A 15,223-nucleotide genomic window follows, 5' to 3' on the forward strand; every position below is an offset into this window, starting at 1 on the left:
AGCAGCACCTAAAAAGACGCCACCATGTGATTAACTTATATTATTATGGTTGACATCCCATAAACCTTATAATGAATATATCATCCTCAATTGATGTAGATGGAACAAACTTTAACTAAGCGGGAAGCATAATACAATACAGTTTAACAGTGTGTGTTTAACGAATCCATGAAAACTATTTGAGATTCTCTAGCGAAGTGAAGAGGGGCCACTTACAAGACTGTAAAGGAGGTTGGAAATCCTTCAGTGTGGCTTGCATCTCAAAGTATTAGAAGAGCCCTCAATGAATTTGAGTAGAGAGACCCTGCAGAGCAGAGCACTCCAAACTGCGCTGATCTCTCTCTCTCTCTTTCTGTCTATTCAATTGCAATTCAAGTGGCTTTATTGGCATGGTAAACATATGTTTACATTGCCAAAGCAAGTGAAATTTCTAAACAAAAGTGGAGAAAAAAAAACAATAAAAAGTGAACAGTAAATATTACACACACACACAAGTTCTCTCTCTCACGCTGATGACGCTATACTCATGTTGGGCAACGTTTCTGTAAATGATTTCGTTCTAAATTCCCACACCGAACCCACACAAATCTGGTTAAATGAAGTATAAAGCTTCAGTGCCCCGTGGCGTGGATTACATAAATAACTCGTAAATATATTATATACTTAATATGTCAGGCTTGAGATGATAAAACCCCACTTGCATTATGAAATTGATTGTTATGGGTTAAATAAAATCTGTAAATCATTAGTAGCGGCCACAGAATGCACCTTGCACAAAAGTTTGTAATGATGGCAATACAGGGAAATGAATCGTATCCTTGGGGTTTGATAATTGGTAAAAGTGTTGACTCATGGCGATTTTTAGCATCGTTCTGCTATATAAATATGCAGTACAGTCAGTGTACAACCATTGAAATACAGAAAGGACATTTCACTCTGCATGTTGAGTCCACAAGGGATTCGTCTCCAAGAGAAGGTGCGCGTGTCCCAACTCATGTTTCTAGTAGTAAATTGCAGCTATTCGTTGGAGAAACAGACTGAGCTGCTGGAAAGAAAAAACGCATGCAGGGGGAGGAGGAAAATCTAGTGACACCGTGAAATTGCATTAAACATGCCATTCTCTGCTCCGAGGACGTTCATGCTCTCCAAACTCTCATCTGCTCGCTGGATGGATGCCGCCGCCGACACAGAAGTTTGACGCAGAAAGCTCACCAGCAGCTTTCGTTTCACGGAGAAAATAACGGCCTTATTTACCTGTCTCCATCATTTCTATGACAGTGGTCTCACGAACATTCGGATATCTGATGCGCTATTAATTTTCTTTTGAGGAAAAAGAACTCGAGAAAGAGCGCTTGACCAAAAGAGGTCAATAAATAAGGAGTACGTTTTTTTGCTTCTAAAATGCACTTATTTGGAATAGCTGTTCTCCTTGCCAATTCAGCGATTCTCTACGCAAATCTAGCCAGTGAATCGAGTCATGAATTCAGTCATGACTATTATGATTATGATCAGGATCAAGGGGATGCGCCGGTACGTATTTGGATACAAGTGTTCTATTTAACGCATGCTATTTACATTACTTTATGCATTACTATTATGCATTACTATTATGCATTGTAAATTATTCAATTGATATTCAAACACACTTTAACATTATATTGGGGAATGTGGGAAGGAGTGGAGGGTATGCAAGTCATAATATTTGACATAATAAGTCAAGCCATAATGCAAGTCATAATATTTGACATAATAAGTCAAGCCATAATGCAAGTCATAATATTTGACATAATAAGTCAAGCCATAATGCAAGTCATAATATTTGACATAATAAATCAAGCCATAATGCAAGTCATAATATTTGACATAATAAGTCAAGCCATAATGCAAGTCATAATATTTGACATAATAAGTCAAGCCATAATGCAAGTCATAATAAGTTGGTGATGATGTAAGTTACTGAACATTCACTACCGTACAGCATGAAGTGAACATAGACATCACTGAAACAAGGGGGCACATCAACAGGAGGTCTGAACTTTTAATGGGGAAATGGAGAAAAGGCTCGAAATACATGGCATTTGATTTACTAAGCATATACATTTTAAATTAATGAAATCATAGACAGGATAATATTTATCTCCAGTATGTTCCCTCTCACAGCTGGGGGGGGGGGGGGGGGGTCGGCTATCATGGATGAGAGGGAGCGAGAGAGCAGTGAGAATTCCTCACAGTGAAAGGATGAAAAGGAGATTAAAGAAAAGCACTTTCAAATTAGCAGAAGAAAGGGGGGTGGAGGCAGGTGTCACTGTGTGTGTGTGTGCCTCAGTGTTTATGTGTGTGTGTGTGTGTGTGCCTCAGTGTTTGTGTGTGTGTGCCTCAGTGTGTGTGTGTGTGTGCCTCAGTAAGTGTGTGTGTTCCTCAGTGTGTGCCTCAGTGTGTGTCTGTGACTCAGTGTGTGTGTGTGTGTGTGTGCCTTGGCGTGTGTTCCTCAGTGTGTGTGTGTGTATGTGTGTGCCTTGGTGTGTGTCCCTCAGTGTGTGTATGTGTGTGTGTTCCTCAGTGTGTGTATGTGTGTGTTCCTCAGTGTGTGTGTATGTGTGTGCCTTGGTGTGTGTCCCTCAGTGTGTGTATGTGTGTGTGTTCCTCAGTGTGTGTGTGTATGTGTGTCCCTTGGTGTGTGTGTGTGTGTTCCTCAGTAGCAGTAGGAGATAAGGAGACAGGGATAATCTTAAACACGTGGCTATTTGATCGTATAATATGACACTTAATTGGAGGGATTAACACTGCTACTAGTTGACTTTTAGTGTCTCAAATTAGCCTGTAGCTGTAGATGATGCACTGAAAACACAGGTTCTCATTCTTAAACTCTCTTCTCCTTTCTCTCTCTCTCTCTGTGTGTGTGTGTGCATCCCTCAGTGTGTGTATGTGTGTGTGTTCCTCAGTGTGTGTGTGTGTCTGGGACTCAGTGTGTGTGTGTATGTGTGTGTTCCTCAGTAGTAGTTCCTCAGTAGCAGTAGGAGATAAGGAGACAGGGATAATCTTTTTTTTAAATTATTATTATTATAATTTTTTTTTTTACCTTTATTTAACTAGGCAAGTCAGTTAAGAACTAATTCTTATTTTCAATGACGGCCTAGGAACAGTGGGTTAACTGCCTGTTCAGGGGCAGAACGACAGATTTGTACCTTGTCAGCTCAGGGGTTTGAACTTGCAACCTTCCGGTTACTAGTCCAATGCTCTAACCACTAGGCTACCCTGCCACTCTCTCTGTGTGTGTGTGTATTCAGTAATGATCTTGTTATGTACTCCCATTGGCTCATGAAGGTTATTTACAGTATGACCTGAAAAAACAAGATTTCCTGTCTGGATAGTTTCACTTCCAGTACCTACCTCTGATAAGAAGTAGTATCATAATGGCTTATGAAATTCACTGTGTAAATAAATGACCTCATATGCCATACATTTAGAAAATCTAATGAAAACATTAAACACCTCCCATAGGGACTGGTGTGATTGGTCTGAGTGTGTGTGTGTGTGTGTGTGTGTGTGTGTGTGTGTGTGTGTGTGTGTGTGTGTGTGTGTGTGTGTGTGTGTGTGTGTGTGTGTGTGTGTGTGTGTGTGTTTGGGTGTATGTAATCACAGTTATGTTAACCCCCTGGAGTCGTTATTAAATTAAAAGTAATTAAGATAAATTTGATCGGAATTCAAGGACAACATGTTCAACCTTACTTTTTTTTAAATGCAAGTGGGAGGTATTTATCCTGTGAGGACTATGGTTAGGATACAGCGGTGAATATTTGTCCAATAACTACACTGGAACCCAGACCATGTGTGATTTTATAGTAAGAAACACATCCTGTGCAGTTTCAGTGTGTCTACCTCTTCAGTACTGTAACTACACTTTAACTCACCTACAACTAGAGGTCATTTGGATGCATCAATCAGTGTTGGGTTCACACACACACACACACACACACACACACACACACACACACACACACACACACACACACACACGTCGAAGTGAGACATCCACTTCGAAAGAGTACTGAGGATGAATGGCTGTTCTAATGGGGCTGGAGAGTAGAACAGGGCTGGGTTGAGAGGGTTGAGAAGGGGTACGCCCATGGGGGGTGAATAGGAGTAGAGTAGGTGCTGTTAGGGATAAGAGGGGCGGCTGTAATTTGTGGTCACCTTGAGGTTTGGATCAGACCTCAACCCAACCGTAGCGTAGACCTTTGTGCATGCCGGTGGGTCTGTCTCAATAGTCTGGTCTGGATAATTGGTCTGGAGCTATTTCATGTTGAAACGTTGATTGCTTTGTGACTGTTTGCTTTATCACACATCACACACACACACACACACACACACACACACACACACACACACACACACACACACACACACACACACACACACACCTCTGTAAGGGGGGCTCTTGGTAGTGTAAGTACAGGAGGCCTGGGTGTTTGTGTTACAGTTGGTGAAGAATGCAGGGTGAAAACTTCCTGAGGCGATGAAGCGTACGGACCTGGAGTGTCAGAGAGTGGCTGTGGGATAGGGTCCATTACCTACTGCTCCCTAAGACAATGGACCCGACCTGGACTTAGCACTTAGCCTAGCTTCCCACTGTGTTGTTAAGGGGAATCCCTCTGGGCATTGTAAGATAGGGCCCCTGTATAGAGACATCCCCTAGCTCCTAGCCCAACATTTACCCCCTAGGCCAGTACCCCCTGTATAGAGACATCCCCTAGCTCCTAGCCCAACATTTACCCCCTAGGCCAATACCCCCTGTATAGAGACATCCCCTAGCTCCTAGCCCAACATTTACCCCCTAGGCCAGTACCCCCTGTATAGAGACATCCCCTAGCTCCTAGCCCAACATTTACCCCCTAGGCCAGTACCCCCTGTAGAGACAACCCCTAACCCAACCTTTACCCCATAGGCCAATACCCCTGTGTAGAGACAACCCCTAACCCAACCTTTACCCCCTAGGCCAGTACCCCTGTATAGAGACAACCCCTAACCCAACCTTTACCCCCTAGGCCAGTACCCCTGTATAGAGACAACCCTAACCCAACCTTTACCCCTAGGCCAGTACCCCCTGTATAGAGACAACCCCTAACCCAACCTTTACCCCTAGGCCAGTACCCCTGTATAGAGACAACCCCTAACCCAACCTTTACCCCTAGGCCAGTACCCCCTGTATAGAGACAACCCCTAACCCAACCTTTACCCCCTAGAGCACTTCATGTAGATGTGGCAGAAGGGGCTATACGTGCAATCAATATGGTTGTAGCTCCACCTCATCTTCTAGTAGGGTAGATGTGATTTTCACCATATTTCTTACACCTATAATATGGCATGTAGCAGACAATTTTATCCGAAGCAACTTGTTTGCATACATTTCATGTTTGGGTGGTCCGGGGTGTCGAACCCACTACCCTGGCGTTACAAACACCATGCTCTACCAACTGAACTACAAAAGACCACTAGCCAGTCCTCCCAGATACACTCAAGAGACTAGGTAGGGAGTGGGAGTTAAGGAGCGTTTCCTGTCTTCTCCATGACAGTCAGTGTAGTATGTGAAGAGACTAGGTAGGGAGTAGGGGTTAAAGGCTGTTTCCTGTCTTCTCCATGACAGTCAGTGTAGTATGTGAAGAGACTAGGTAGGGAGTAGGGGTTAAAGACTGTTTCCTGTCTTCTCCATGACAGTCAGTGTAGTATGTGAAGAGACTAGGTAGGGAGTAGGGGTTAAAGGCTGTTTCCTGTCTTCTCCATGACAGTCAGTATACTATGTGAAGAGACTAGGTAGGGAGTATGGGTTAAAGGCTGTTTCCTGTCTTCTCCATGACAGTCAGTGTACTATGTGAAGAGGCTAGGTAGGGAGTAGGGGTTAAAGGCTGTTTCCTGATTTCTCAATGACAGTCAGTGTAGTATGTGAAGAGACTAGGTAGGGAGTAGGGGTTAAAGGCTGTTTCCTGTTTTCTCCATGACAGTCAGTGTACTATGTGAAGAGACTAGGTAGGGAGTAGGGGTTAAAGGCTGTTTCCTGTCTTCTCCATGACAGTCAGTGTAGTATGTGAAGAGACTAGGTAGGGAGTAGGGGTTAAAGGCTGTTTCCTGTCTTCTCCATGACAGTCAGTGTAGTATGTGAAGAGACTAGGTAGGGAGTAGGGGTTAAAGGCTGTTTCCTGTCTTCTCCATGACAGTCAGTATACTATGTGAAGAGACTAGGTAGGGAGTAGGGGTTAAAGGCTGTTTCCTGTTTTCTCCATGACAGTCAGTGTAGTATGTGAAGAGACTAGGTAGGGAGTAGGGGTTAAAGGCTGTTTCCTGTCTTCTCCATGACAGTCAGTGTACTATGTGAAGAGACTAGGTAGGGAGTAGGGGTTAAAGGCTGTTTCCTGTTTTCTCCATGACAGTCAGTGTAGTATGTGAAGAGACTAGGTAGGGAGTAGGGGTTAAAGGCTGTTTCCTGTCTTCTCCATGACAGTCAGTGTAGTATGTGAAGAGACTAGGTAGGGAGTAGGGGTTAAAGGATGTTTCCTGTCTTCTCCATGACAGTCAGTGTAGTATGTGAAGAGACTAGGTAGGGAGTAGGGGTTAAAGGCTGTTTCCTGTTTTCTCCATGACAGTCAGTATACTATGTGAAGAGACTAGGTAGGGAGTAGGGGTTAAAGGCTGTTTCCTGTTTTCTCCATGACAGTCAGTGTAGTATGTGAAGAGACTAGGTAGGGAGTAGGGGTTAAAGGCTGTTTCCTGTCTTCTCCATGACAGTCAGTGTAGTATGTGAGGAGACTAGGTAGGGAGTAGGGGTTAAAGGCTGTTTCCTGTCTTCTCCATGACAGTCAGTGTAGTATGTGAAGAGACTAGGTAGGGAGTAGGGGTTAAAGGCTGTTTCCTGTCTTCTCCATGACAGTCAGTGTAGTATGTGAAGAGACTAGGTAGGGAGTAGGGGTTAAAGGCTGTTTCCTGTCTTCTCCATGACAGTCAGTATACTATGTGAAGAGACTAGGTAGGGAGTAGGGGTTAAAGGCTGTTTCCTGTTTTCTCCATGACAGTCAGTGTAGTATGTGAAGAGACTAGGTAGGGAGTAGGGGTTAAAGGCTGTTTCCTGTCTTCTCCATGACAGTCAGTGTACTATGTGAAGAGACTAGGTAGGGAGTAGGGGTTAAAGGCTGTTTCCTGTTTTCTCCATGACAGTCAGTGTAGTATGTGAAGAGACTAGGTAGGGAGTAGGGGTTAAAGGCTGTTTCCTGTTTTCTCCATGACAGTCAGTATACTATGTGAAGAGACTAGGTAGGGAGTAGGGGTTAAAGGCTGTTTCCTGTCTTCTCCATTACAGTCGGTGTAGTGTGTGAAGTAATCCGTTGTTCTCGTAAGCCCAACAGTTAGAACCCAGGTGGAAGAGATTACCTCACAGCTGCTTTCCTCAGCTCAACGTTATCTCTAGGTTATCTCTGTTATACAACCCACCTGTCCCAACTCCTGTTCTTACGACTGGATATCACTTTCAGCACTTTATCCGTTTTCACCAAGAAAGAACACCGGGTCAGAGTATCAAATAGGAGCTAGATGAATCGGTGACATACGGTTGTAGGGTTTGTATGTGGCTTAGGCAAAGGGAGAGAGGGTCAAAGTTCAGCCGTCCTTTGAGTTAGGACACTGTTGCAATTGAAGTCAGTATTACAAGAGAGCTGTCACTTTTATGGACAAACTAGCCATTTCAATGTGGTTATGAATTGTCTACAATGGCAAGTATTTGAGTGCCTGCCAAAATGAAGAGGGAAAAACCATGTCAAAGGTTCAGTGGAGTATATAGGAGTCCCAAGCACTGGAATACAATAGGAGGACAAACATATAAACACATACAGTATATACAAGGCATTTTCTTTAGAGGATGTTGATGTTGCTTTAACAATTGAGTTAATGCTTAGACGCCTTAATGTATACATGCCTGTACCCACCCAGGAGTACAATGCTCTCACTCTCTCCATGTCTCTCCCACACAAACACGTTATTCTCTATCTCTCTCTCTCTCTCTCTCTCTCTCTCTCTCTCTCTCTCTCTCTCTCTCTCTCTCTCTCTCTCAGTTGCTTCTCATGCCATCTTTCCGCCTCTCTCTTCTCTCTCTCTTTCTGCCTCATTCAGTCTGTGCTACTAAAGCGCCACTAACGACCCCCTCGTAAACCCAGGCCGTATGGTGAACCTTATGAACAACAAGCAGTCAATGATCCTCAGTTGAATCCTCAGTGTGTCCATATGTCTGTGACAGTAGCACAGTGGGAAGCCTTTGACTACCAGTACTGTATGCATGTCTGCTACTGAACCCTCCAGCTCCCTCACACAGCAGCCAGCAGGTGGTAGCTCATAACAAAACTAGAGCTGACATACCGTAAGCTAGGATCAACATCACTGTCAGATGTATAGCTGTGTGCTAACTCTGTCTGGTTAATGTAAAGCTGAGAACAGAGAGAAGAATGTATTCCCATGGTCCTTCAGGACAACTAATGGTGCCTCTCTGACACTCTCTTGCCCTCGCCTCACCAACTTCCTGGAAACAGTGCAGTCAAGAAGAGGTCAAATGAGTTCACGGTCCTCAGAAGAAGTTCTGGACGTTTTCAAAACACATTTATCTGCAGTGGAGACCCTTTAGTTCAGCTCACGTGAGCTGGAAATGAACGGTAGCCGCAGTGCCAGGTGCTTAGGGTGTAATGTGACCAAACAATGCTTAATTCATATTGTTAAGATGATGCAACAAGTGTTTCATGATTTAATGAAGGCTGAACGCCTTTTCTCTTGAAGTGCCCCCTACAAATATGGTGCCTAATTGGTGCAACAACAAAAAAACAGCAAATTGCTTTGTGTTTGCTGTTTGATGTTAGCACCAGCTAGCAGTGATGTTATGCAAGTCTCACTTCTTCCTAACATTGAACATCTGCCTTCGTGGGGTTACTGACAGGGGCTGTCACTGCGTACAGGTGTAATCCTATCAGGGCAAACAGTGATTAACTAATCTGCCTCTTCCCCCACGTTTCCTGTATCATGTTTGACAAAGACCAGAACATCCCATAATAATGGAGGTACTGAACCGCCAAGGAGCGTTCCATTCTTTTCACAACCTATTTGGATGAACGCTTTAACTAATAAACGCAAAATCTCTCACAACACAAAAACAACAAACCGGGGCTAGAGAGAGTCAGTATAAATATGGACATTTTAGCACGGTATCACCTACCACAATACTACACCGCCTGTCACTACAACAAACCGGGGCTAGAGAGAGTCAGTATAAATATGGACATTTTAGCACGGTATCACCTACCACAATACTACACCGCCTGTCACTACAACAAAGCTTCAGCGTTTATTTGTCACGTGCAAAACAGACAGCAGGTGGGAAACGGTACACTGAAATGGTTACTTGCGAGCTACTTCACAGCAAATCAATATCAAGGTGAGGGGAAATAATGTTAAGGAAATAATACAAGTCAGAATGAAACAGTAAGAAAACACACGAGAAATACAGAGAAAGTAACACAGCAATAGAAGCTATACTTGCCCAGTTAAATAAAGGTCAAATAAATATTACATATATACATACTGAATGTACAAAACATTAAGAACACCTTCCTAATATTGAGTTGCATGGACTCTACAAGGTGTCTAAAGCGTTCTGTAGGGATGCTGGCCCATGTTGACTCAAATGCTTCCCACAGTTGTGTCAAGTTGGCTGGATGTCCTTTGGGTGGTGGACCATTCTTGATACACAAGGGAAACAGTTGAGAGGGAAAAAAAACAGCAGCGTTGCAGTTCTTAACACAAACCGGTACGCCTGGCACCTACTACCATACCCTTTTCAAAGGCACTTCAATCTTTTGTCTCGCCCATTCACCCTCTGAATGGCACACATACACAATCCATGTCTCATTTAGAGATAATTAAAAAAATGTTCCTTAGCACAATTGAACCAGGCGCTGTAGACTGGAGCGTCCGTAGAGTCAGTGCAGCAGGCTGAACGCTTGACGTTCCTAGTATACCTAACATCTTCAGACTGAAGAGTAAAGAGTTGGATTAGACTCACAAAGGACATACAAAACTCCCAACTCCCATTTGGTGCAGTGGGGAGATTGAATGGGGTCAGTGAGGTTAGAATGCATCGTGAACAGGCTCAGTTCAGGCTACTTGTTGGTAGCAGACATTGTATAAAGCGGTGCTCCTGAGCTCTTCAGGGGTTAACATTTAACCTGTTTCTCATTGTTATACTGACCCTGGCTCTCTACAACAGGTCTTTTCTGACTAGGAAAATGAAAGCAGATTAAAGAGAACGTGAAAGGTGCCCAGTTTGTTTTTCTGTGGTGATTAGATAATCAGATCCAACTCTCTGTAGTCAGAAATGTGTGCTAGACATGGTCATGGTCCTTGATTTCAAGCAATTTTGCTATGATAACATCTTAGTGCTTGAGAATATCTTCTGGAATGAGATATTACATATTATGCAGCATTTCAAAGCTGGACAAATGGGACCAATTTCATATGGGAGACGAATTCTAACAGAATCACAACAGCTAAGATGAGAGACAACGCTAGTGTACAGAGACCATGCTAGTCTACAGAGACCACGCTAGTCTACAGAGACCGCGATAGTCTACAGAGACCGCGATAGTCTACAGAGACCGCGATAATCTACAGAGACCACGCTAGTCTACAGAGACCACAATAGTCTACAGAGACCCGGCTAGTCTACAGAGACTGCAGAAGTCTACAGAGACCGCGATAGTCTACAGAGACCGCGATAGTCTACAGAGACCGCGCTAGTCTACAGAGACTGCACTAGTCTACAGAGACCGCGATAGTCTACAGAGACAACGCTAGTCCACAGAGACTGCGCAACTCTACAGAGACCACACTAGTCCACAGAGACTGCGTAACTCTACAGAGACCATGCTAGTCCACAGAGACTGCGCAACTCTACAGAGACCACGTAGTCCACAGAGACTGCGCAACTCTACAGAGACCACGCTAGTCTACAGAGACCGCGATAGTAAGATGTAGCCGGAGCAGAAGGCAAACGTTTTACGTGCCCCCAACCGATTGTGTTTTTTGTTCATTTATCTGCGTTGTTTGTAACTTATTTTTGTACTATTTTTTGTACATAATGTACATAATGCTGCCGCTACCGTCTCTTATGACCGAAAATAGCTTCTAGACATAAGGACTGCGATTACTCACCACGGACTAGCAGAATCCTTTTTCTCTTTCACTACTCTGACGGAGGATATACGGCTCCCTCGGGAACAGGCCCCGACCCCAGTGATCTGCGTGAAGAAGAGGCGGAGAAAGAGAGGCCGGAGGTCGAGCTTGCCTTCTGATGAGTCGGAGGCAATCAAATAAACCCCCACTCCCGTCAGTTCTGCTTGCAAACATGCAATCTTTGGACAATAAAACGGATGAGTTATTGGGAAGATTAAACTACCAACGGGACATTACAAACTGTAACATTTTGTGCTTCACGGAGTCATGGCTGAACGACGACATATCAACATATATTTGGCTGGTTATATATGATGCACCAGCAAGATAGAACAGCGGCGTCTGGTAAGACAAGGGGTGGCGGGCTATGTATTTTTGTAAACAACAGCTGGTGCACAATATCTAAGGAAGTCTTGAGCTATTGCTAGCCTGAGGTAGAGTATTACCACATTACCTACCGAGGGAGTTTTCATCTATATTCCTTGTAGCTGTTTACTTAACACCACAGTCTTAGGCGGGCACTAAGATAGCATTGAATGAGTTGTATTTTGCCATATGCAAACAAGAAAACGCTCACCCAGAGGCGGCGCTCCTAGTAGCCGGGCACTTTAATGCAGGGAAACTTAAATCAGTTTTACCAAATTTCTATCAGCATGTTAAATGTGCAACCAGAGGGAAAAGAACTCTGGACCACCTATACTCCACACACAGAGACACATACAATGCTCTCCCTCGCCCTCCATTCAGAAATCTGACCATAATTCCATACTCCTGATTCCTGCTTACAAGCAAAAATGAAAGCAGGAAGCACCAGTGACTAGATCAATAAAAATGTGGTCAGATGAAGCAGTTGATAAGCTGCAGGACTGTTTTGTTAGCACAGACTGGAATATTTTCCGGGATTCCTCCAATGGCATTGAGGAGTACACCACATCTGTCATTGGCTTCATCAATAAGTGCATCAATGATGTAGTCCCCACAGTGACCGTACATACATACCCCAACCAGAAGCCATGGATTACAGGCAACACCCGCACTGAGCTAAAGGCTAAAGCTGCTGCTTTCTAGGAGCAGGACTCTAAGCCGGAAGCTAATAATAAATACCTCTATGCCCTCTGATGAACCATCAAACAGGCAAAGCGTCAATACAGGACTAAGATCGAGTCGTACTGCACCGGCTCTGACGCTCGTCGGATGTGGCAGGGCCTGCAAACCATTACAGACTACAAAGGGAAGCACAGCCGAGAGCTGCCCAGTGACACGAGCCTACTGGACGAGCTAAACTACTTTTATGCTCGCTTCAAGGCAAATAACACTGGAACATGCATGAGAGCACCAGCTGTTCTGGAAGACCGTGTGATCACGCTCTCTGCAGCCGATGTGAGTAAGACCTTTAGACAGGTCAACATTCACAAGGCCACAGTGCCAGATGGATTACCAGGATGTGTACTGCGAGCTTGCGCTGACCAACTAGCAAGTGTCTTCACTGACATTTTCAACTTCTCCCTGTCTGAGTCTGTAATACAAACATGTTGCAAGCAGACCACCATAGTGCCTGTGCCCAAGAACACTAAGGTAACCTGCCTAAATGAATACCGACCCGTAGCACTCACATCTGTAGCCATGAAGTGCTTTGAAAGGCTGGTCATGGCTCACATCAACACCATCATCCTAGAAACAATAGACCCACTCTAATGTGCATACCGACCCAACAGATCCACAGATGATGCAGTCTCTATTAAACTCCACACTGCCCTTTCCCACCTAGACAAAAGGAACACATATGTGAGAATGCTATTCATTGACTACAGCTCAGCGTTCAACACCATAGTCCCCTCAAAGCTCATCAATAAGCTAAGGACCCTGGGACTAAACACCTCCCTCTGGAACTGGATCCTGGACTTCCTGACGGGCCGCCCCCAGGTGGTAAGGGTAGGTAACAACACATCCGCCACACTGATCCTCAACACAGGGGCCCCTCAGGGGTGCGTGCTCAGCCTCCTCCTGTATTCCCTGTTCACTCATAACTACATGGTTTGGCACTTCTCCAACACCATCATTACATTTGCCGATGACACAGCAGTGGTAGGCCTGATCACCGACAACAACGAGACAGCCTATAGGGAGGAGTTCAGAGACCTGGCCGTGTGGTGCCAGGACAACAACCTCTCCCTCAACGTGATCAAGACAAAGATGATTGTGGACTCCAGGAAAAAGAGGACCGAGCCCGTCAACCATTCTAATCGACGGGGCTGCAGTGGAGCAGGTTGAGAGCTTCAAGTTCCTTGGTGTCCACATCACCAACAAACTAACATGGTCCAAGCACACCAAGACAGTGATGAAGCGGGCACAACAAAACCTATTCCCCCTCAAGAGACTAAAATGATTTGGCATGGGTCCTCAGATCCTCAAAAGGTTCTACAGCTGCACCATCGAAAACATCCTGAGTGGTTGCATTACTGCCTGGAATGGCAACTGCTCAGCCTCCGACCGCAAGGCACTACAGAGGGTAGTGCAAACGGCCCAGTACATCATTGGGGCCAAGCTTCCTGCCATCCAGGACCTCTATACCAGGCGGTGTCAGAGGAAAGCCCTAAATATTGTCAAAGACTCCAGCAACCCTAGTCATAGACTGTTCTCCCTGCTACCACATGGCAAGTGGTACCGGAGCGCCAAGTCTAGATCCAAGAGGCTTCGAAACAGCTTCTACCCCCAAGCCATAAGACTGCTGAACATCTAGTCAAATGGCAACCCAGACTATTCCCATTGCCAACCCCCCCCCGTCCCCGTCCCCCACAACACTGCCACTCTCTGTTGTCATCTATGTATTGTCATTTAATTAATTCTACCTACATGTACATACTACCTCAACTATCCGGTGCCCCCACACATTGACTCTGTATATATTGTTCTTTTTTACTGCGGCTCTTAAATTACTTGTTACTTTTATCTCTTATTCTTATCTGTATGTTTTGAAACTGCACTGTTGGTTAAGGGATCGTAAGTAAGCATTTCACTGTAAGGTCTTCACATGTATTCTGCGCATGTGAATAATACAAATTTGATTTGATTAGTCGACGGAGACCACAATAGTCTACAGAGACCACACTAGACTACAGAGACCACAATGGTCCCGGAAAACATCAATAGCAGGTGACGAGATCTGCCTTTCATAACTGCACCAGTTTTCAGCCCGTCTCGTTTTCTTCTCTTCCCTGTTCAGCCTGTTCTGTTCACATATGGAAGTACATCTAATCCCCTACATGTGTTTTACCACTTCTCAAACAGTAGCTGAAGTTTGATTAGAAAAGAGAGGGAAGGAGAATGAGATGTGGAGGAGATGTGGACTTTAACCTCCCAGCCTCTCCTCCTAAACTCTTGGCCTCTCTACGTTGACTTTGTGCACGCGCCTTTAAATGCAGCCCTACAGAACCGAGGTGATTGGCGGTTTTATTCATACCGCCAACATAAGGACTTGCCATTTGGAAGTGCACAAAGGTGGTAGAGGTGCAGAGAAAGGAGAAATCAACCCATTCATTCTTAGCCTGGTTTCCTTTAAGCTCTGCCGGCTTAAAGAAAGGGTTCATTTCAAATGTCCTGGACCTCAAACAGAGGAATGGCGCAGTCAGAGGGAAAAGATTTACTGGTCGACTGGAGAAGACCCAGGGTCATATTAGATAGTATCTCTTGATTGTGGCCGTATTACTTTCGAAATGGAATTCAACCAATAATTTCTCTGTCTACTGCCTTATAACCTAAGCCTGTCACGGTACATGTGACATACGAAGTCCTCCATAGTGATAAATTCAGTGGGTACACCAATTTGATTGACTTTCGTTACAAGTTTCACAATCAACTGTTCTGTTTGACTAATCTCTATTGTTCTGTTTGTCATACCCCTCAGAAAGCAAAGGGTCCTCACAAGCTTCCCTGTTTGTCATGGGTACATGTTTAGGGTCCCCAGTAA

General features: G+C 44.6%; 1 protein-coding gene across 1 annotated transcript in view; it reads left to right on the forward strand.

Annotated features, from left to right (window-relative positions):
* Positions 1-956: 956 nt before the first annotated feature.
* LOC115137481 (vascular endothelial growth factor C-like) overlaps positions 957-15,223 on the forward strand; it is a 53,497-nt gene continuing 39,230 nt past the window's right edge. Inside the window, exon 1 of the mRNA XM_029673796.2 lies at positions 957-1,530. Within this exon, the coding sequence (XP_029529656.1) occupies positions 1,402-1,530 (129 nt within the window). The 5' untranslated portion in view covers positions 957-1,401. The remainder of the gene's footprint in view (positions 1,531-15,223) is intronic.

Source organism: Oncorhynchus nerka, linkage group LG11 (genome assembly GCF_034236695.1).
Source record: "Oncorhynchus nerka isolate Pitt River linkage group LG11, Oner_Uvic_2.0, whole genome shotgun sequence".
In the NCBI taxonomy this organism is placed as follows: domain Eukaryota; kingdom Metazoa; phylum Chordata; class Actinopteri; order Salmoniformes; family Salmonidae; genus Oncorhynchus; species Oncorhynchus nerka.